Genomic DNA, 22440 nt, shown 5'->3' with positions numbered 1-22440 from the left:
CGAATGGTTTCGTCCTCCCTCAGGCCGCCCTCCCTCCCGCCCCATGGTTCCTCCCAGTGCCTGGCTCCCCCCCCCTCCTCACCCCCGCGCGTTGGTACCTCCCGCGGCGCGCTCCCGCCTTTCCCCTCCCCCGCGCGCCCGCCGCTTCCGCCGCCGGGTGAAAGGTCGCGCTGTGGCAGGCCGCCCCCCCCCCCCCCGCCCGTTTCCGGGGCTGCCCAGTGTCCGCGACATGGAGCGGGAGTGACGGAGCCGCCGCCGCCCCCCGCCCTCCCGCCGAGGAGCCGCCCCCCCGCCCGCCGAGGGGGAGGTCGCCGCGCCCGGGGTGAGTGTAGAGGGGGAGGGGGCCGCTCCCGGGGACCGGTTCCCTCTCCCCCCGGTACGGGTAGGGCCTGGCCCGGTGTCTCTCCCCCCCGCCCCCCCCCACAGCGTGGGGGAGCCGCCTCGGGGCAGGCGTGTGTAGGCCCGCCCCCCCGTGGGCAGCGCTTGACCCCCTCCCCAGGGTTGGGGGGGCTTTGGCCTAGGGAGGAGTGTGTATTTACCCCCCCGCCCCAGGGTTTGCACACCCCCCCTCCCCACCAGGCGGTGGGGGGGCACCCCTTGCCCCGGAGGGGGATGTGTATCCCCCCCTGGCCCGACTTGCTCGCCGGGGGGAGGGATGCCTTGTCCCAGGGGGGTGGAGAAGTGTGTTTTTACCCCCCCCCCACTCCTCTGCTTGTATGTTGGGGGGGGGGAGGGGACACCTTGCACTGCGGGGGCTGCGTTTTTGGCTCCCCCGTGGACGTGTCCCACTCGCCGGGCAGCTGGGAGGCAGCTTTCTCCTCCTTTTTCCCAGGAAAAGGTGGGGTAACGTGGGTGCTAGCGCTTGGCCTGCTGCCCCCACCTACCACCCCCGTGCCGCTAAACGGAGGCCTGGCCTTCCCTCCGCAGCAAGGGCAGGAGCCCTGTGTCAGGGCTTTCTACCCGGCACACGCACGTACAGAGGCAGACGCTGGCAGCCTTTGTCAAAGCTTGTCCCTCTGTGCAGAAATCCTTGCTGATTTATTCCTCTCTCGGTTGCTCCAATTTTTGGAGGAGGAGGAAGTCTTTATGCTTCCAGGGACACATTTGTAAGGGCTGCTGGGCCTCTAGGTGACTGTGTTGCTTTGGCTTTAGCCAAATGCACCTGCAGCCCGCTCAGGGCCTCGCTGAGAAATGAATATCATCATTCATCCTGGGTCTGACCCCTCATGTCTGTTTTGTTCTGTTTCTTTTCTCTGGGTTCAGGATTGAAAGAGGTTATTGTTTCTTATCTGTGTGAAATGTGTGATCTGTAGCAGGTGGGATGAGGATGAGATGTTTCTCTGAATCATTAAAATCACAGACTAATTCAGGCTGGAAGGGACCTTGGGAAGCTTCTAGTCCAACCCCCTGCTCAAAGCAGGGTCAGCTGTGAGATCAGACCAGGTTACTCAGCATTACTGAGCATTGCTCCTGTTGCCCTTCGAGCTTGCATGTAAAATTGCCCTTAAATCATTGGAAGCTGGCGCTTAGTCCCTCTTTGTTCTCCTTTGCCCTTTAGAAACTTCACTGCTGGCACTTGGCTTTGAATGGGGATGTGGTGGAGAAATGGCTTTTGGCCTGAGAAGAAGATAGTGGCAGGTCTCGGGTGTGTCTGTGATTCAGAGCTCTCTTGAAGAGGAAGCAAAGATCTCTGTACTTTAGTGTACTTAGGGAGATGGTGAAGGAAGCTCCTTCCTGTGATCTTGAAAAATTGGCATGTGTGGTAAATCAGAGCTGTTCTGTGGCATCAGGCTGAAGCTGAGGCAGAGAGAAGCAGATACTGGCTTGGAAGACAAATGATTTTTAAGTCCCAGGTGGGACTGTGATGCTGTGGGTAATGGGGCTGCGGACCCTCTGTCTGGCTCCTTATGGTGTCTTTTGTTTGACTCTAGCCAATAAGTGTATGTACCAGGCCTCTGTTTTCTCTGTTCTTAGTTCCTGACTCTACTCCAGAGGATTTTGGAAGGAGGCTGAAAGGATGGGGCAGTACTGGGTAGTCTCTGTTTTTAAGCAGAATTTTGCAGGAAAAAGAGACAGGCCCTAGAGTTCACTGATGCCCGTTGTTCAAGTAGAGAAATCTCTCTCAGAATTATCTGGGTATTAAGATCCAGCATGTAGTGGCAGAACAGATTTGGACTGTAAAACTTGAACCAAAGGTTCTGTTTGTGCCTCCAGGCTCACTTGGAAATGTGACCCATGGAGGATGCTTTTATACACCCTTACCCCTTTGATGGAGAAGCTGCAGTTATATGAAATCTGCTTTTTTCCTCTTCCTTCCTAGTTTCCTGTCCTGCATAAGGCTTGCTGAGTAGTTAATGCAGAAAATAAAGAGGGTTCGTCTGGAAAACGAGACTGCAGGAAGTTGGAGAAGGTATGTTTCCCAGTTACTCCCAGGACCTTTGTTGACCTCTAGGATGTGTGGGACAGAGCGTTAAGCGCCTTTTCAAGTGAGTGAGTTTTCTGAAAAATCCCAAGCAACTATTACTGCCTACAGAGTTCTCTGTCGTGATCTGTGGGTCTGGAAGTGACTCAGGAAGTTAACTTGTTTCTACTGACCTCAAATTCCAAGCTTTGCAGTTTTTTTCTGTGTGGATGTCCCTTGCCATCCCACCTATAGTTGCTCACTTTCTTCAGACTAATGTGTTTGTCCTTTCCTGAAGAAGGACTTGGTGGATATATGCTTGAACCGTTTAACTGTTCAGGCATGGCACAATAAGTGTAACGGATGAGCTTGGAGGCCTCCGAAGGGTATCTAGCTGTTTTGGGGGTCGGGGTTAGTAATGCTTCTGCAGCAACACGGAGTCATCCACATCAGTGCCTCAGCAATGAGGACTGTAAAGGACAGTCTTCCCAATAAGACTTAAACCTCAGTTGTGTTAGAGAATCTTGAAACTTTCATATCTATCTAAGAATAAGGTTGTTAAACTTGGTGTCCTAGTCAAAGTCCCTTTTGAAAAATTTAATTTGAAAAATTTAATTCGAACATTCACCTTGTAGTTTCAATTAGATAAGTTATTCTTTGTACTTCTGTTCTATGTGTGGTGCTGCCAAATACTTGCCAAGTTTGGTTCAAGAGATGGCTGTAGCAACGGGTGAAGCAGCTGGATTTTCTTTTTACCCTGTATCATGTCAGGTCCTAAGTTTTGTGAGACTCCCAGTGTACTCGAGCTGTGATGGTAGTTCCCAATGCTTTCACGTAACTTTGTGTGATGGCTAAAGACTAAGGATGAGGATAGCTACTTTGCTTATCCCGCTACTCCACTCTGTTCTAGTGTCAAAATGCATTGGGAGGAGAACAAACACCAGACTATAAGTTGTGTCTTTTGTTCCCTGACTGAATTATGGAAATGTTGGTTGGGAGGGATCTCTAGTCCAGCCTCCCGTTCAAGGTGGGACAGTTACCAGTGTTACATTAGTCTGGCTATGGCTTTGTCTAACCAAACCTCGAAAACCTTCAAGGACAGAGATCCCATCGCTTTTCTGGGCAACCCATTGCTGTACCGCAGTACTTTCTTAGTGAGGTTTCTCCTGCTGTCCAAACTATCTCACTCGCTCCCTGCGGTTGGTGCATGTGTGCACTGAGTGCAAGTGGCCTGTTTGGAGTCTCTGAAAGGCAATCTGGCCTTGCGACCTTTCCTTGTGAGGAGTCAGGTTCTCTGAGAGGGTTTCATCAGCTGGATGAGAGTAACCTAAGGGTCAAGTGTCCTGAGCCAAATCCAGGTTACTTGGATTGACCAGTGTGACTTGACTTGTAGTGGGGCTGGGTCAAGAGAAGCGTACCCAGTTTAGTTTATGTTTTTTAACACGTGGGCTTCCTGTCGTGCATTATTGATAGGCAACGCTTCTGCCTTCAGATGTGATTTTAGTTGCTGGAACGGAGACCCTGGATATAGGCAGTAGATAGACCTGAGGCTGCAGGCACTCTTGCAGTCTTGGAACATCCTGTCACGTTCTCTTTTGTGGTTTTGTTTTGGGCTGTCTGCCTGGTTTTGATTGGAAAATGATTTATTCATTTTCAAACTGTGGGTTGTTTTTACTCCTGGGTGGTAGGTATCGGGAGTAATAGGTACAGTTTTATTTCAGGAGCTTTTTCTCATTCTTGCATTATTGTTCACATATTTGGTACAATTTGGGGACTTGGCAATTTGTAGATAGGTTTATATTTACAGCCCTACTACTCTGCAGCTGTAGATTATGGAAGTCCAGATGTACTTTACTTTAGGTTTGCTGGTCTCCTGCTGTAATTGGATAAGAAAACAAACTAGGTGAGAACTTTCTTTTGGAAAGGTTGTTAGGAGGTGCAAGCTGATGGGGAATTCTCAAGGAACACTGAGGGTTCCCATGAAAAATACTTATGGTGGAAAATGAGCAGACCATGAGTGTTTTCTTGTGCTGATATAAATAACCATCCTCCTGCCCCCTGATTCTCTCCACTGGGAAAGAACTCATTATGTATATTGCTGAGGCTGAAGTCTTCAAGATTTGGTTTATGTGTAAATCTTATTTAATGCTTAAGTATGACAGTTACATCTCAGAAGCTGTTCTTCTGTCAGAATGCAGACGACTGTCCCAAATGACAAGCAGCGTTCAAGGAGCATCTAATTTGAAAATGGAAATCTTGGAGCTGCTGAGAACAAGGCCGTTTTTGGTATAATCCCTCCTCACTGGTTTGTCATCTTGATGCTGTGTCAAAGGTAGTGATTCTGTCTCCATGGAGCAAACTTCTCTGGCCTAATTTTTTCAGTAAACTGGAATTCTTCTGGAATCCTTCCTAAAGTTCTTCTTGATACTCCCCAAAAGAACTAAAATGTCCTTGTGTGGAGAAATCAAGTTTTTCTGATTAGAGTGATAGAAACAGGTTTCCCAAGTCCCAGGCTCGTTCCTGCTTTGCAATAGATTACATCATTAACCTTGGGCAAGTCGGTTAGTTCACTTCTCCTCAAATTACCTTTGGTTCAGTTGCATGTGGAGGCGATTTTTTTTGGGCTCTCATTCAATAAGTGCTAGCTTGGAAACGTGAGGGATGCGTGCTGCATTTCGCAGGATATGACCAGGGTCTGTGTTACTGCTTTCTTCTTTCTCAGCACAGTCAGTTACACTGTTATCTTCCTGTTTTGACATCTCTCCTACTTCACTTTTCGTTGCAGTAGCTCTTCAGGTAAGTGAGGTGCTATGCTTTGGCTTAACCTCTTTAGATGCTGAGCTGGCCTTCCTTCAGGGCAGGAAGGGGACTTCACTTCTGTGTTCTTCCATGTCAGAAGTTTGTGTGCCCTTACCATAGGCCAGAGCTTTAGTGACTTCTCCATCCAGCTTCTTGGGGTTGGTTTCTTTTGGGTCAAACGGATGAGCTGCTACACCAGAATCTGCTGCTTGGGCTTCCTTTAACAGCTGCTTCTAGAGCTAGTCCTGGGAATGAGTCTTTTGGGCTTAGCATCTTCATTTATAGGGTGAATATGGAATGGGAGATGGGCTTTTCCTTTCAATGCATCAGTGCATGTTTAAAATGTAATCTTTGTGAATGTAGAGAATCCTAGGATCTGAAGATTAAGGAATGCCTGTCCTCTTAAGTTTGTTGCACGCTTGGAGCTTTCTCTTAGCAGGAAAATGTGCCTGTTTGAATCTGTGACTTAATTCTTTCTCTCAACTCCTCTCTCAGTTTTTTGACCAGTTCTGAAGGGGAAGAGAGGATGACTGCAGTGGACACGCTATCAGACAGCTCTGAAGTGGTCGAGATGGAGGATGTGCCTTCCCAATTCCAGGTGCAAAAGCATTCTTGGGATGGGCTGCGTGACATTATTCACAGCAGCAGGAAGTATTCAGGCATGATAGTGAACAAAGCTCCCCATGATTTCCAGTTTGTCCGGAAAACAGAAGAGTCCAGCCCGCACTCTCATCGTCTTTATTACCTGGGTAAGCCAGTATGCCAGATGCTGGGTATGAATATGTTATGGGAGAGCTTCCAATCTAAACAGTCAAGGGAAAGGATGTGAGGTATCTCTGTTTCTGATATGAAGGAACTGGAATTAAATAACACTGCTTGAGATTGCACACTCGATCTATAGCAAAGCCTGAGACTGAGCAGAAACCTTGTCAGTCCCAGATAAGCACTTTAACCATAGAGTCGCTCTCAAAGCCGGGCTGGTTAGTGACAAAGGAAAGCGTTGGCTAGCCAGACCCGCCTAGTGACAGAGGTGCAATGCAGTGTCCTCTCACAGCCCGGTCCAGTCCGGGTGATGAGGCAAAGGAGGGGATGCTCTTCCAACTCGGGACTTTTTTGTGCCTTTGTAGCTTAGAAGAAATGGAATTTCCTTGACTGATTGACCAGACCGACTTTCCAAGGAATTCTCTGTCAGTAATTTCTAACTGTATGTTGCAAATCCTATGTATTGATGGAGGGAAGAGGGAACATGGCTTATTTGCTTTCTCTCTGCTTTATACAGTAGGGTGCATGTAGAATGCTTTCAAGAGTAGGAAAAAATATTAGGGAGGAATGCACTATTAATGGTATTCCTAGAGAAATATCCTCTTCCTTGTAGTAGAATTGAAAGAAAGCAGAATGCGGTGTGGTACGGGTCCGTCATTGTAGATGGTGCCACAATGTAATTATTGGCAGAGTAAAACCCAGCGGTTGGATTTTGGTAACTGGATAATTTTGTGGTTGGTAACATGGGAAGTTTTATAGACTATAAAGAGTTTGTTATGCTTTACCAGCATAACATGATACCAGCATGGTGATCTTTACCAGGCCAGTAAAGAAGTTGCCTCATGTGCAACTCTGTACAGCTGACTGCTTTCCTGAGGAGACCCTGCTTTTCTTTGAATTGCTGAGTGTAGGTCGCTGTGGGACAAAGGATATTGGCTTTGAGGGACCGAATTATTTCTTCATTAAGGCAACCCCTGTGTGTCAGCGACTGATTTGTTGCAGTTCCTCAAACGTTCTTATAGTACACGTGCTGTTACAAAGGGCAATTTCCAGAGTTAGCATATTTTTCTTGTTGAATCTGAATGAGACTTGATTTAAAAGTGAGTGTATTTCAAGGCTAAGTTGACTTTGATGCTGTTTTTGATCTAGAGGATTAAAGAACCAAGTATTTAAGTGGCTAATTTACAGTGTTTTTAATGTTCTTCTGCTGTATGAAATGTTGGCAATCAGACCAGCTCCTAGCTGGTTGGTGTTCTGCAGAGGTGTGACTATTATAAGAGCCAGAACCAGGAACGATGATACACCAACGTCTTTTCCGTTGGTTTTTTTTTTTTTTTCCTTAAGAAAATGTACCGTGTATATAGCAGATTAAGCCATCATTTAAAATCAGTATCTACAAGATGATACTGGGCTACCTCTCCTCGGGCGTTCCTAGCAAAGGGTAAATGCGGATTAATTTTATTGCCATAATGAGCCTGTTTTGAGTTGCATGCTGTCAGATGCGTGCTGCTTAAATACTCAGAGCCCAGTTCAGCAGTTCTTGAGTGTTTAACATCAGCCTGCTATTATTGTGCCAATCTAAAGTAACATTTTTTTCAAGCTGCTTTGTGAACCCTTTCAGTGAGAGTATGCTGAGGAGTAGGTCAAAGACTTTTGAAGAACTTTACTGTAGGGGTTGAATGCTTCTCTTCACTTAGGGGCAAGGTATAATGTCTTTTGGGGAGGAGGGCAATATTTTTCTTTTAAATGCTGACTGACTAGTCAGTCTGAAGTCATTGTAGGAGGTACTAATGTAATAAAGAGAAATGAAGTCCAGGTTGCGGTCACATGAAAAATGTACATGTGTAAAAACATGTTCTTATCTGCAATTCATTGTCTTTGGACATCTTAAATCATTCCTGGGCTGTCCCCATAGATTCTTAGGTTGTATTATGGCAGATGCTGCTTATATTAAACACCACATGTTCAACACTGTGGTGTTTCTGTATCTCTAAGGATTATCACATGTTGCTTTGCTTCCTGAGCACTTATTAATATTTCAGTTTTAAGTAAACTTGGAACCCCAAACATATGCAGAGTAGGTATCATTAGGATGCATTTCCTGTGCTAACTTCTGATCTAGGGGCAAATGTAGAAGGCAAGGTCATGGTCTTTGACTGTTGAAACTGCCAAAATCGGTGTCAGGGTATTGTGCATTTCATGGTTGTTTTAGGAACTGGGTGAAGTCCAAAAGCTTATTTGATGACTACAGTCAGAGGCTTATGTAAAATGGCAAGGTCCTTTGACTGCTAGTAGACTGTATTACGTTTGATCGGGCTCTCTGGAGCTTCCAAGCTCTTTTTTCTTCTCTTGCAGGCTGGCATGTTGGCCTGAATATGGTCCCTGTAGCAAATCTCTGGCTGAGAAACGTGGAGAGTAGTGTTGAGTCACCCAAATAGGGAGTGGCTTTTTTGGAGTGGATCTGGGGTGTGGGTTGAACATTCCATAGAGAGGGAAGTTGGACATAGCCAACTCGGAAGAGGTTTGCGTTAAATTTTGCCTAGAGAAGTTTCTGTTTAAAGCTAATGGAGTTAGGTATTGTTCCAAGGTTGAACTGACAGCTGGTTGGGAATGACAGCTGGTAAAAGCCCCTGGACGGCCACAACCCCTCTGTTATCGAAGACTTTTCAGTCTGCTCTTGGTCCTGTTTGTCTTAGTTAACTAATCTTAAGCAGGATGATGCTTTTGTCCTCCTAATAGGAATGCCATATGGTAGCCGGGAGAATTCCCTTCTTTACTCAGAGATTCCCAAAAAGGTACGGAAGGAGGCCCTTCTACTCTTGTCATGGAAACAGATGCTGGATCACTTTCAGGTAAGCAGAAGCGTAAAGATTCTGGGTCAACAGTGCTTGGGAGACCTGGCTGAAGTTGTGAGGCTAGTGTGGTGTTCACTACTCACCAGGGGAAAGAACAGCTTGGCAGTTTACAAGAAAATGAATAGTATTGGTAGGAATGCTGTATCGGGAATTGCTTTGCTTCCTAACATAAGATAGTCTCGTGTGCGCAGCGGAGTTGGCAGTGAGAGTGAAACAGCAGTTGGTGTGGTAAGCTCAGGGCTGACCTTGCAAAGAGGGCTCTAATCCAGGATACCTCAGATTGTAGGATATTAGGACAGTGGACCTTACCTCTGGATATCTTGTCTGCGCTCTTGCCATGCTTGTCTCTGTGCTTTGGAATGCCTGTCTGTTATCTTTCTTACTTTTACTGAAGGCAGGAAAGGGGGTTTAAACTGCTTCTTCTGCCCTATGTTTTATTGCCAGTGAACTAGAAGGGGGGTGAATTTTCCCTTTCCTGATTTCAGTATCTCAGTGTCCTTTGTCACTTTAGTCGCATTAGTGAACAAGGGAGTGGAGGAGGAGGTGGGTCTTTCTTCTGTGCTAAAAAGGTTCCTATTGAAAAAGAATGTGATTGTCTTAAACCCCCTTGGATTGCTAGTCCCCTTCAGGGTAATTCAAGATCTCTGGAAGAGCTTTTGTTTGCAGTGTCTGACATGGAAACTGTTTGTGAATGGATGTAGATAGTGTCATTAAGTTAATTGGTTGCATCTGATTTGCATAAGCAGAGCAAGTACAGCTGTCCTCAGTTCATGCTGAAGTGCTGTCTGCAGAAATGATAGATTAACGATTCATCTCATATGTAACATGAGGGAACTTCGGGGCATGCAGTTGGTGCAGTCCTCCTGGCCACACCTGCAGGTCTGAGTATGGTAGTTCTGGACCTGTACGATAGGATTGCTGACGGTTTTTGGCTGATGGATTATATTTTGGTTATTCACAGACTAGCTGGTGCTGGTCTTGGAGCGGTCCTGTTCTGTGAAACAGTAGGTTCTGTTCTTGCAGATTCTTTCAGATTTTCTTTTTCTTCAATACTAGGCAACCCCTCATCATGGAATGTATTCCAGAGAAGAGGAGCTCTTGAGGGAGCGCAAGCGACTTGGCGTCTTTGGAATAACCTCTTATGATTTCCACAGTGAGAGTGGTCTCTTCCTCTTCCAGGCTAGCAACAGCCTCTTTCACTGTCGAGATGGGGGCAAGAATGGCTTCATGGTGAGTCTGCTAATGGATTGGATGAGTTGGCTGCCCGTCTGTATCTGTTTGGCTTTTGATCATTTTTCTTGTGTCCTGTCGAGGCTATGCTGTCCCTCGTTCCACAGGCGGCATGCATGGTCGAGGCCTTTAAACGTAAAGCTGAGTTGGTACAGGGCTGTTTGTGTGTCTGTTGCCCCAGGTGTCTCCAATGAAGCCACTGGAGATCAAGACACAGTGCACAGGGCCACGAATGGATCCCAAGATCTGCCCTGCTGACCCTGCCTTCTTTTCATTCATTAACAACAATGATCTGTGGGTAGCAAATATTGAGACAGGAGAGGAGAGACGGATGACATACTGCCATAAAGGTAACTGGTGCTTCTTGCCAGACTCAAAAAAAAAAATCCCCCTGACAAAAAGCCTGGCTGGAGGGGCTCATGTCTTGATGGCTTCTTACAAGTCCGTTCTTTTTTTGGATCAGCTTTTTCCAAGGGATGTAAATGCACTCTGCTCTTTGTTCCTGCCCAGGCTTATCCAATGTTCTAGATGACCCCAAGTCTGCCGGTGTAGCCACTTTTGTCATTCAGGAGGAGTTTGATCGATTCACAGGCTACTGGTGGTGTCCCACAGCTTCTACAGAAGGTCAGTATCCTGCTTGACAAATCCTGACTCTATAACCACTGCTGGCCCCTGCTGTGAGCGATAATTTGAGTGTGGTTTTCACTTGGCATAGGTTTGGCCTGCTTTTGGGGAGGCCACCTGAAGGAACTAAAATGGTTAAAAAAACACTAAGGGGTGTAACTGGGTGCTAAAGAGTATTAGTAAGTAGTGACTGGGAGCTGTAGCTATATGAGAAATGTAAAAACAAAACAAAAACTTGCACCAGAATGCAGTGCTCCAAACAAGCCAGAAACAACTGGAAAACACAGTAGCGTACATGCTTATTATATGTTCCTAGGTTCAGAGGACTTGAAAACACTGCGGATCTTGTATGAGGAAGTGGATGAGTCAGAGGTGGAGATAATTCATGTTCCTTCACCTGCCTTGGAGGAGAGAAAAACCGACTCCTACCGGTACCCTAGGACAGGTAAGTGAAATACTGCAGGGCTGCTAATGCAACTTTTGGCTCCTGCTGGCTGAAGCAGCAGAATTTGTGCTATGAACTTTGCATGATTAATCTAGGTGCTCACCAGGATATAGAAACTGGTTGTAAATGTTCAGGACTAATTCAGTCTATGAGCCCAAAGTCTACTGTAAGAAAGAAATGTGATTTAAAGTCCAGCTTAAAAGAAAGGGTTGTTGAGAAAATGGTGCAGATCCTGTGGCATATTCTGGAATGGATTTTGAATCCCTTTTTCCTTCTCCCTTCTAAAAACACTTAGGCCCATCTAGGCAAGGCAAAGGCAAACTTTTCCCACATACTGAATGCCAGCAGTGCTTGCTGGCACACATATAACTGATGCATATGTGTTCACATGCAGGCACTTTAGTAAGACCAGGATCGGTTCTTATCTAGAAGCTATACCAAGTGTTCTCTCAATCCTTCCTCTGCAGGCAGCAAAAACCCCAAGATTACATTAAAACTGGCAGAATTTAAAACGGACAGCAAGGGTAAGGTAAGTGGTAACAGCTCAGAATGGGATATTGCACAGGAAAGTTGACTGCTTCTGAAGCTTCCCAGACTCAAGAGAAGGATATTAAGAAATCCTAGACAGTGTCAGCCTTTGTTTTCATCCTCTTGTAATACCTGATGTTATAGTGTGTTTGTCCAAGAAGCAGAAAAACTTGAAAAAGCTGAGAAGTATTGCTCTGGTGGAGAGGGGACTGGGAGAGGGGAGAGAAAAGAGAGAAGTAGGATTAGCCTGATATATCATACTGTCAGCAGTAGAGCTAGAGAGCTGAAGCCCTGGTCTAATCTTGGGCTTCAGCCCCTGACCATATCCTTTTCCCATATCCTTTTCTGTGGCTGGATGCCAAAATCATGGTGGTATGAAGCTTATTTTTTTCCCCTTCTCTTTCTGCCACTCGTAGAAAGGCTTGCTTCCCCTAGCCTGGACTTTACTGATACCGGTAGCTACAACTTTCTTCTTATTCCATCCCCCTGAGTTTTCACAGGAGGTCTGGTAGCATTCTGCCTTGGTACTGAACCTCTCTTTTGCTGCAGATTGTATGTGCTCAGGACAAGGAGCTGGTGCAACCGTTTGCTGCATTGTTTCCGACTGTGGAGTACATTGCCCGTGCTGGATGGACCCGAGATGGCAAATAGTACATATGTTTTTCTTCCAAACTAACACTCCCAAATGCTCCCCCGGCTGAACTGTTGTAGGCTCTCTGTGTACTTGTGTGTGATGGTCATGACCTGCTTTGAAAGCCGTGAACCCCATAAATGGCCCATAAGTATTTGGCTTCTGCAATATTACAACATCCTTAAAGGAGGAATTAATCAATTGGAGACCAGAGTGACAAGCTGTGGGTTTTAAGTCAGAGCCACAATCATACAGTTAAATGACGTTGTTATATCAAGTGGGCAGTCCTAGTGCATTCTTTTGAGTTGAGACGTTTTAACACGGGAACATCATACTTCCTGCTGAAAATGAGTACTTACTGTAAGCAATTTTGTCATGGTTCATGTTAATGATTGATCCAGTTTGTGATCGGTGTATCATAGGAAAGTGGTCAGTCTGCATGGAGTCGAGTCCCTTGTGCAGCGTGTATGTGGGCAAGGAGTGCTCTGTGACCAGTTTAGTCCCGTGGCTTGCTATCGCTCCAAATGTGATACTCAAGTCTTGTACTGGCCAACCTTGCCTGAAATAGTTACAGAATTCACACCAGCCTGATTAGTTTGAAAGTGTAAAGCTCTTCAATTTTTTTTCCTCAAAAGCTTGCTTGACTCTTAATTAGTTTCTGTCCAGATCAAGTTCAGATGACATAGCTGTCGCTGAGGATTGCGTTCTATAACTCGTCATTAGCTGTCTGCTCTGGAAACTAAATTCATACAACTTTACAGACGGTAATCCCGTAGGTGATTCTTATGTTCTGCACCAGAGCTTATCTAGACGTGCTGAATATGTCAGTTCATGAAATCCACAGTCCGTGAGGTGCTAGGGGGGAACTGGCTCTTTTGAAAGTCTGTCTTAATGATGTAACTTCCCTTGATGCACTTCCAGGCTTTGGGGTAGCCGCACTATGCAGCGGTGGCTTGCCATCTGTCATGTTGAGAGGCCTGCAGTGCAGCACCACTTCAAATGACTCTCATTGGAGAGGAACAAGGCTGAGACTGAAGCGACTCCTTCACTTGGCAGTTGTCTTAGGTCTGTGCCTTTCCCTGCTAGTGCAGCGTGCAACAAGGAAGCTACAAATGGATCGCTTTAGCTTTCCTTTACTTTAGGAGCTCACTAGAAAACAAATAGAGCTTCCTGAGAGAGGGGCTGTCCAAGGAAAAATTACATTCTAGAGACGAGGTTGTTAACTGTGGTCTGTTGGAATAGACACGCTGGCAAATCTGTCAGGCATCTTGTCTGAATGAGACCCCTGTGAAATGCCAGAGATATCTGGCAACACACATTTGTTGGCAAAGCTTTCAGGAGGTTAGAAAACAGCAGTGATGAGGAAAGCTTTGTGTTCAGATGTCTAAATCCCCTCCGCCAGAGGGAAAAAAGGTTGCATGTTCTGAGTGTTAAAGGGACATCTATTTTGTGGTACTGACATTCACCTCCAACTTCTTTCCCCAGTGCCTGGGCTATGTTCCTAGACAGACCTCAGCAGCGGCTGCAGCTAATCCTTTTGCCTCCAGCACTCTTTATTCCAGTCCCAGAAAGTGAGGAGCAGCGTGCTGAATTTGCCAAAACTGTGCCAGAAAATGTCCAGCCACTTGTGATCTATGAAGAAACCACTGATGTTTGGATAAATGTAAGAGGTTCAGGGCTGGGAGGAGAATACAGGCTGCCCCTTCTTCCCACACAGTTAACCCGTTATAGCATAAGGCTTACATCTGGCTTAGTCCATGCGCCACCTGGCTGCTTTGCTACCAGTGTTGCCCGACTCCCTGTTAGTCCAGGGGGTCTGAAAAAACCACGAGAAAGGACTTTCATCTGCTGAGCACAGAAGAGATGAGTTCGTAGTTGGAGTCATTCATTTAATTCTTGGTAGCATTCTCGGTGAATGGGGGCACTGTGGTCCTTGACGCTTTTGAATGTGACAGCCTTTTGGGGGTATCTTAGACTGAATGGCTTCTTGAGGAATGAGAAACCCTAAGCCCTGGAATTAGTCCTGGTTTAGGTAGCTAGTGGGCACAGGGGACAGGGAGTAAACTTGAACCCCTAAGATTAAGCATCTTGGTGCTGAGAAGCCCAAGGGGCCTCAGGTTCACACTGGTGTTCTACGGTGTGGGAAGAAGAAACACCTTGTGGGACTTCCCTAGCTGAGATGTTTAGCTCAGAGGCAAGCCCAGTGCTGTTTTCTGTGGTAGGTATTAAAAGCCAGGAGCGTGTGGTCTTCTGCATGTGTGCAAAGTTTCTTTGGGGTAATAGGAAAGGAAGGAATGGCTTTTCCCCACTAGCTGCTCCCCCCTTCCCTTTGGAAGCATGATGTTTTAGTACTGACTCCCTTGGCTTCTCTCTGTTGTGTTAGAGATCGCTCATGAGCCTTTTGTCTTGTGTGACAGGTTCATGATATCTTCTATCCTTTCATCCAACCGGAAGGAGAGGAGGAAGAGCTCTGCTTTATCCGAGCCAACGAATGCAAAACAGGCTTCTGTCACCTGTACAGAGTCACGGCAGTCCTAAAACAAGGCAGCTATGACTGGGTGCAGCCATATGTCCATAGTGAGGGTAAGAGCTGTGCTTTGTCCATATGTCAGTTTGGGAACTCCCTCTCCGATTTGCTCATATTGTCTTTTGGAGGGGCTGTGATTTATTCTCATGTTCCTTCTAGATGATTTCAAGTGTCCTATCAAAGAGGAGGTTGCTCTGACTGGTGGGGAATGGGAGGTGTTGGCAAGGCATGGATCGAAGGTACTGGTTATTTTTAATTTTCTCTTGCAATGTTACAGCTCTGCATTGTCTGCCCACAGTCCTGGCCTATGCCCTCTGTTACACCTGGGACTGGCTAGAACTACTTAAGTTTCATTTGTTTCTCTCTCACTCTCTCTCTCTCTCTCTCTCTCTCTCTCTTTTATTTTTTTTATTGCTGCCACTGCTTCCCCCAGAAGTACTGTAGTCCAGTGTGTGTTGAACTGATTGCCTTTTTAATCAGGTTTCTGATTGCCCCTTTAGGGAAGTCCCATGAGTGAGTCAGACCATAAAAAAGGACGCAAGCCTGAGGTTCAGGAGCAACAAAGAACTATTCTATGGAGAAGCTTGGGCTTGCTGCCCTTGCCTAAAGCATTTTAACCCCAATGAGCACTTCAGAACTGGGAATGTATCTTAGTGCTGAGAGTTATCTCTTGGTCTCTAGCTGATGCCTCAGCAGAGTCTTTGGGAAGGAGGCAGCTGGGGAGCATAAAGCAATTAGAATATGGAAGGACTGTATCTATTATTGGTTGCAGAATAGCCAAACAGGAATTTTTATTAATCTTGTAAAGGCCAATTCTGTTTTGCTTCAGGAATTAGCTTTGAGTTCAATCTTTAGTGCTCCCAGGTGATTTCCGTCAAAATAAAGACCGTGTCTGTTTGTTCTGATTAATCTGGATTTTCACTTCTTGCTTTTTAGAAGGCCTACAGCTTCATGCACTTGTTTTTGCTGCTTTTCCTCAAACTGCAGTTAACCTGCTGTCCCTCCCTATGTGGATTCTCACTGTACATGATGTTGATTTTGGCCGCAGCGCTTCCCTGTATGCGTTAGGGCTAAAATTCTGTTAGCAGCAATTATTGTGATGTGTTTGTTGCTCCATGGGGCTCTGCCTAGCTTTCCTAGGCACCTGAGTTTGATATTTCTTTCCCTTTGCTGTCCCTAGTGCTCTTCAAACTGGTTAGCTAGAAATAGCATTTGGGCTTCGGCATTCGGAAACTATAAGGTAGAAAACAGTTTAGCTACTGTTGCTGGATCAATGCAGTGTTTAAAAGCTGTCATTTCTATTCCTGGCTGGCCAGGTGGTTTTTGGAAACTGCTTTATCTGGACATTGAAAACGTACTTTAATATGGCTTGAAGTTTGGTTCTGTTAGGGCTGTTAGCCTAATCCTTCAGCTGGGAATTCATTACTATGATTGCTGGGAAAAATGTATATGCCCTTATAATCAGGAAATACTCTGGGAAAACACCACATTTAAGCATAGGAGCTTCTAGTTTCAGCTATAGCAAACGGCCCAGCTTTATGCTCCTTAGTAAGCAAACGCAGTGGGTTTTCCCCCCAAAAGTGACTGGCCTCTTAGTCATTTCATTGGACTATATGCAGTTCTCCGTAAGTGCTGCATGTGTGTTCTCTAACCTGTCGTATCAACGGGCCTTGTGTACTGTCCCTAATGCCATGAACAGTCTGTCATGGTCTATTTGTGTTTTAAGCTGATTCTGCCTGGGGACAGACTGTTTGAATAGGCAAAGGAGCAGTAGCTGTCATCCTTCTGTCACTGAGCCCTCTCTTCTCCTCATAGATCTGGGTCAATGAGGCTACCAAGCTGGTGTATTTCCAAGGCACAAAGGACACCCCACTGGAGCACCATCTCTATGTAGTCAGCTATGAGTCTCCTGGAGAAATTGTGCGGTTGACCACTCCGGGCTTCTCCCACAGCTGTTCTATGAGCCAGGTTGGTTAGTTCCTCATCAGATAGGAGACACCCTCACCTCCTGAGTGACAGTGATTGTAACTAGGAGCTGTCACGAGTCATGGCCAGTTAATGATTCCTGAGGGTTTCTTTGTCTTGGTGGTTTGAGATGTGGGAGCTCTGGTTTGAGAACTGTGTAGAGGAGGCTGGATGTGGGAGATGAAAGACTTTGTTCCCCTAACTCCTCTCTCTTCCTTCTGCAGAACTTTGACATGTTCATCAGTCACTACAGCAGCGTGAGCACTCCACCTTGTGTGCACGTCTATAAGCTCAGTGGCTCTGATGATGACCCGCTCCACAAGCAGCCCAAATTTTGGGCTAGCATGATGGAGGCAGCCAGTAAGTCCCCTAGAAGACATCTGGGCTAGGTGATGTCTGTGGCGCTCTTCCTGCCAGCGGTAGCCGAAAGTGATGGAGAGGGAAGTGGCCCAAGTAGCCTCATTGGATGGGCAAATGAATTGTGCGATCCTGAGGGGTGGGGTGTGGGTGTAGATCTGAAGTGGATAGCTCATCCCGGGAAAGGTAAATGGGCTCTTAAGAAGCTATTGTTTCATGCCCCAAGTGAAAGCAGCTATCTAGGGTGCAAGGTTTACTTGACTCTGTTCTTGGGTGTTTCCTTATTCATGATGCCTCTATAGAGAGGCAAGTAGCCACTTCATTCCAAGGCTGTAACCTTTTAAAGGATGAGGTACAGCTCACAGCCTTTGCAGGAGGGTTCAGATGCTGCCTTCTCCGTTGGACCTATCCCTGTTCTTACCTTCCACGTCATGCTGTGATGACAAAGCACGCTTTGTTTGAGGATACCCAGCTGATGATGCGTACGTGGGTGATCCCTTCACTGCTGATATGTCCTATTGCCCCATGCAGGCACATCGAGGCTATTTATTTCCCAGTGAGAGGCTTCTTTGGCTTTGGGAAGCATTGCTAATGCTTGGTATGGTTTGCATATTGAAAGAGCCCTGACTAGGGGCAGGTTTGAACGGACTGAACTTGTTCAGGCTGAGTAGGAGGGAGAGCCCTCTATCTGTTACTGCACTGCTAGTGCCTGAACTTCCTTCTGCAGGTTGCCCCCCAGATTACATCCCGCCCGAGATCTTTCATTTCCGCACTCAGTCAGATGTTGAGCTCTATGGGATGGTCTACAAACCTCATGATGTCCAACCTGGGAAGAAGCATCCCACAGTGCTGTTTGTATATGGAGGTCCTCAGGTAACAATCCAGCTGGTTGACTGCTGGCTTTGGCCTTGGGATTACTGTTTGTGATGGAGCTCTGTGTAGCTTGGTCATGCATCAAGGCTTGTGCTCTGGTTAGGATCGAGCACTGGGCCTCTGTTCTGACCTCTATGTCAAACCTCAGATGACTTTCCCTATTTAGTCTAATTTGTATGGCTCTGATAGCTCTGTTAGTTCAGCACAGGTTCTACATAGTAGGACAGTCAGGAAGGCCGTTGTTCAGCTCTTAAACTTTTTCTTTCCTCTTGCAGGTGCAGCTAGTGAATAACTCCTTCAAAGGTATTAAGTACTTACGGCTAAACACATTAGCATCCTTAGGCTATGCTGTGGTAGTGATTGATGGAAGGGGTTCGTGCCAGCGAGGACTCAAATTTGAAGGGGCCCTGAAAAATCAGATGGTAATGTACTTTTTGATGAATCTCTGCTCATTTGCTCTTTCTACAGTTGCTTGGCTCTATATTTACCCGTGTGAATGTAGTTCCTGCCTTTTTTGGTCTCTGTAAGTGTTTAAGTTTAGAAAGCCACTGACTTGAGCTTCCTTGTTGCCTTTTAGGGTCAAGTCGAGATAGAGGACCAGGTGGAAGGTTTACATTATGTAGCAGAGAAATACGGGTTCATCGACTTGAGTCGGGTAGCCATACATGGCTGGTCATATGGGGGCTTTCTCTCCCTCATGGGTCTTATCTGTAAACCCAATGTCTTCAAGGTAAGTCTGTACTTGGGGGATGTCATCTCGGGAGACCTAGCTCTCCCGGCTCCTATGACTTGGCGTTGGAAGTGGGCTTGATGGTTTTGATGGGCAAGTGAAAATGTCCCTCAGTCCTGCCTGTAGCTCCTGCCCACGGTCCTGCATTGTGCTTACACCTCATATTTCTAAGTTGTGTGGCATTGGGAGATTCCCAGACTCTGAAGAAATAGTTAAATTACTAGGTTTTTGGGGATCATTTTGGCCTGTTATAAAATAAAACTTCACCTAGCAATTCCTGTATTGTGCTGGAAATCCCTTTCCCTTGAAAGGGAGCAGCCTTTAGTGCTGGTGTATAGGAAATTGCCCTGTTCTGAATATGGGAGGAATGGCACGAGACGGTATCTAGGTTTTATATGGGGATTCACTTTTCGTTAAAAGAATCCTGGTTTGAGCCACAGGACTTTCCCGGAGCCTGTTTTTTTTTTTTTTTTTTCCTTGCCTCTCCAGGAGGGCAGGGAACACTTGAACTCTTTAGCCCTTGATAATTGAGGCTGTCTCCTGCCACCTATTTGTTTGACAGATTGCTATAGCAGGTGCCCCTGTGACAGTTTGGATGGCATATGACACCGGGTATACTGAGCGGTACATGGATATCCCAGAAAACAACCAGCAAGGTTATGAGGCTGGCTCTGTGGCGTTACACGTAGAAAAGCTTCCCAATGAGTGAGTACCCTTGGGGTTGGGCGATCAGCTAAAAACCTGCTCCCTGGTGCTGCTTGGTGCCACCAGTCGTACTTTTGCTGAATCCCAAAAGGGTGGATGGTTTCTGACCACATTTAACTTTAACTCACGTAGCTGATTACTGCCTCCTGCAGCAAGCTGGGGCATTGTACTCCCAACCCCCTTTGCCAGGGAGGGGTGGAAGACCACGTCTGTGGCCTCATGCCAAGCCAACTGCTGCCTGTTCATTGCTCAGTTCTGGCTTGCTGACTTGCAGCTCTCTGCTCAGACCCACCACGGAGCGCTCTGTGTGGATTCTCATCCTATCTCTCGTCCCATCTCTAGGCCAAATCGCTTGCTGATCCTCCATGGCTTTTTGGATGAAAATGTGCACTTTTTTCACACCAACTTTCTGGTGTCACAGCTAATCCGGGCTGGAAAACCTTACCAGTTGCAGGTAGGGGGAACCAGAGTGAAGTGGGAAGGTCCCTTAAAACTGGAAGCAGAAAAGATTTTCTCCTGTCTGTCCTGGGGAGCGGGAAAGGTGGAGGCAGATGCTCCCACATCTTGTTGCACTATAAATTTACAGTAAATGCCTAGTCTGACTCCAAGAGGTGGCCAGGAGGTGGCACTGTGGCCGTTTCATTGCTGGCAAACGAGGCCTGTAACTAAAAGCATTAGGAAACGGGGCTCCTGTCCTCAGGCCTGGAACTTTCCTTCTCCACTGAACTGCTGCTGTCTCACTTGCCTGGTGGCAGCAGAGGTGGCTGACTGTGCTGAGGGGACTTCCAGCACATGCCAGTGCAATGAGGGATGTGGGGTGGCACCCCTTTTCTCTACGGAGCCTGGGTGCAAGCGTAGGGGGAAGGACTGAGGTGAGGGAGGCTTGTCAATGCTGAACAAGCTGTTCCCGGTTAACTGCTGTGTCTCTGCCTCTGCACAGATCTACCCCAACGAGAGACACAGTATTCGGTGCCCTGAGTCAGGAGAGCACTATGAAATCACGCTGCTGCACTTTCTACAAGAATACCTCTGAGAGCACAAGCCTCTGCAGACTGGACACTGACAGCTCACCTTCCCCCTCCTGTGCCCTGCCGCTACCGCCTCCCTCGACAGCCATCTAACCCAGAGCACAAATGGCTGAGTGCCCACATCCGGGCTGGGTGTCTTGCCCTGAGCGAGGGGGGAGGGTGGAGGGCACCTTCCCTTTGGACAGTGCCACCTTCTTTCACTTTCCAAGCTGGAGGTCTGCCCCTGCTCAGCTGCTCGTCCTGTTCCTCTCCTCCAGCCTGGCTGTTATTGCTTATTTTGCTGCTACTCCCTCTATCCTGGGAATCAATGGACAGCGGTCTGTCTCCCGAGGCTGAGGTTTGTGTCAATCTCTCTCTCCCCCATCCTTTTCCCTTCCACTGCACCTCTGCAGTTCCCCTACTCTTACCTGCAAGAACTCAGTGCCTGTGTTGGAAATGGAAGAGCTGAATCAGCAAGCTGCCTTAAGCCAGGAGTGGGAGGGAAGAGAGAACTACCTAATGTTAAGTCCTAAGGGAGCTGATCGCTGCTGCTGTTGTGTCCTGGCCCTGCTGTGACAGTGTGGAGCCCCGGGACATGAAGAGAGCTCTACAGAAGCATGCAACACTAGTCTTTTCTGTTTTTCATTTTAATTTTGCAGAGCAGATGGAGGAAGTGGCTGGGGTCGATAACAGCGTCCTCTGATACCTTTCTCTAATGGCCGCTCACAAGCAGAGTTGTGCCAACAGGTAGCATGGCAGCTGAAGCAGCTGGCTACAACTAGAGATCATCTCTCTAGAGATCACAGCAGCATTTGGGTTTTTGCAACATGAAATGGATGATATTTATGCAAATACTCCCTCCCTCCGTTCTCTGTGCTGCCTCCTGATCCCACCTTCTCCTTCCCTGGCACCCTGAGCTTTCAGACGTGCACTGAAATTGGCTGTGCTTCAGTTCTCTGCGGGTCAGTGACTGTTCCCCTTGCCCCTCCACTCAGCAAACGCTCTCTTCTGGTTTTTATTTACCTGGTCAACAGGAACTGCAGTTCTGGGGAGGGGGGATTGAGCAATCGCACCTCAGGGGAGCACATACCCCCCTCAAGCCAAGGGTTCTGCCAGGGGCAAAAAGAAAAAAAACCCACCCAAATGAACCACGTCAACTTGCCCTGGAGTATTTTAAGTGCGTATTATGAAAAGAAAATATTTTTATGGATTCTTATTCTTTTATAATTATGAGTGTAAGATGTAGCGACTCATTAAAATATTGGAAAGAGATACGCTGGCTGGTGTGTGCCTGTTTTTTTGGCGTGCAGGAGAGGGCCTGGGAGGAAATGGCATCTGGCTCACCATGGCCAAAGCTGTGTCTATGGTAAAAGCAAAATGCTCTGTTCGGTTTCTGTGTGGAGCAGTGGAGCGAATATTAAAGCCCTGATGTTCCTCAAGGGAAGCATGATGCAGCAATTAAAGATGCAGGGGGGAGAGTTGGGAATCCTGGACTGTGTTCTTGGCTCTGCCATTAAGGCGCAGCATGACCTTGAGCAAGTCGGGCATTTTGTGCTTGCAAACGCTAGCCTTGGCCTGGAGGTAGCACCTCGCCCAGCGCCCCGGCTTCTGGGGGGGATGCAGCTGCGCTGCAGCTCGGGTAGTGCCCTGGCCAGCTCCTAAGCCCTCGCGGCTCTGATCCCACGCTGGGATGCATGAGGGTCCCGAGCATGGAGCTGCTTTTTGCAGGTGCTGGGACCTGCCTCTGCTCGCCTTTTCTGGAGCTTAAAGCTTACAAAACTGGCCTGGCTGTTTTCCTTCCTATCTGGGAGTTGGGTGTTAATTAAACTGCTGTTAAATGCCTTGAGGATGCAAGCTGGAGGCTTCTGTTTGGAATGCAAAGCATCTTAGAGCTGGAGCATTTTGCTTTCTGAACATGGCTGTGAGCATATTTGTTGCCCCCTTCTCTTCCGTGTGCCCAAATAATTGCTGACTATTGCAGTCATGTTTTAGCGTCTACCG

At 47.1% G+C, this 22440-nt stretch overlaps 1 protein-coding gene across 4 annotated transcripts; it reads left to right on the top strand.

Annotated features, from left to right (window-relative positions):
- Window positions 1-146: 146 nt before the first annotated feature.
- DPP9 (dipeptidyl peptidase 9) lies at window positions 147-21711 on the top strand. 4 transcript variants are annotated; one of them, XM_068919981.1, is made up of 22 exons: window positions 168-322; window positions 2321-2410; window positions 5696-5798; window positions 5895-5949; window positions 8702-8814; window positions 9874-10047; window positions 10229-10397; window positions 10558-10671; window positions 10988-11116; window positions 11584-11645; window positions 12194-12294; window positions 13761-13938; window positions 14693-14858; window positions 14962-15041; window positions 16618-16770; window positions 16992-17127; window positions 17852-17997; window positions 18273-18419; window positions 18575-18727; window positions 19290-19432; window positions 19775-19886; window positions 20373-21711. In XM_068919981.1, exons 2-22 carry the CDS (start codon window positions 2355-2357, stop codon window positions 20463-20465), a joined length of 2583 nt encoding a protein of 860 aa, XP_068776082.1. In that variant the 5' UTR covers window positions 168-322; window positions 2321-2354; the 3' UTR covers window positions 20466-21711. The 4 variants fall into 4 exon arrangements, with proteins under 4 accessions (XP_068776080.1, XP_068776082.1, XP_068776083.1 ...); XM_068919979.1 differs by having other exon boundaries at window positions 147-322; window positions 5696-5949; XM_068919982.1 differs by lacking the exons at window positions 168-322; window positions 2321-2410 and adding an exon at window positions 4334-4733.
- Window positions 21712-22440: the final 729 nt, after the last annotated feature.

Source organism: Struthio camelus, chromosome 26 (genome assembly GCF_040807025.1).
Source record: "Struthio camelus isolate bStrCam1 chromosome 26, bStrCam1.hap1, whole genome shotgun sequence".
Classification (NCBI taxonomy): domain Eukaryota; kingdom Metazoa; phylum Chordata; class Aves; order Struthioniformes; family Struthionidae; genus Struthio; species Struthio camelus.
This window is presented reverse-complemented; position numbering and strand designations above follow the sequence as displayed.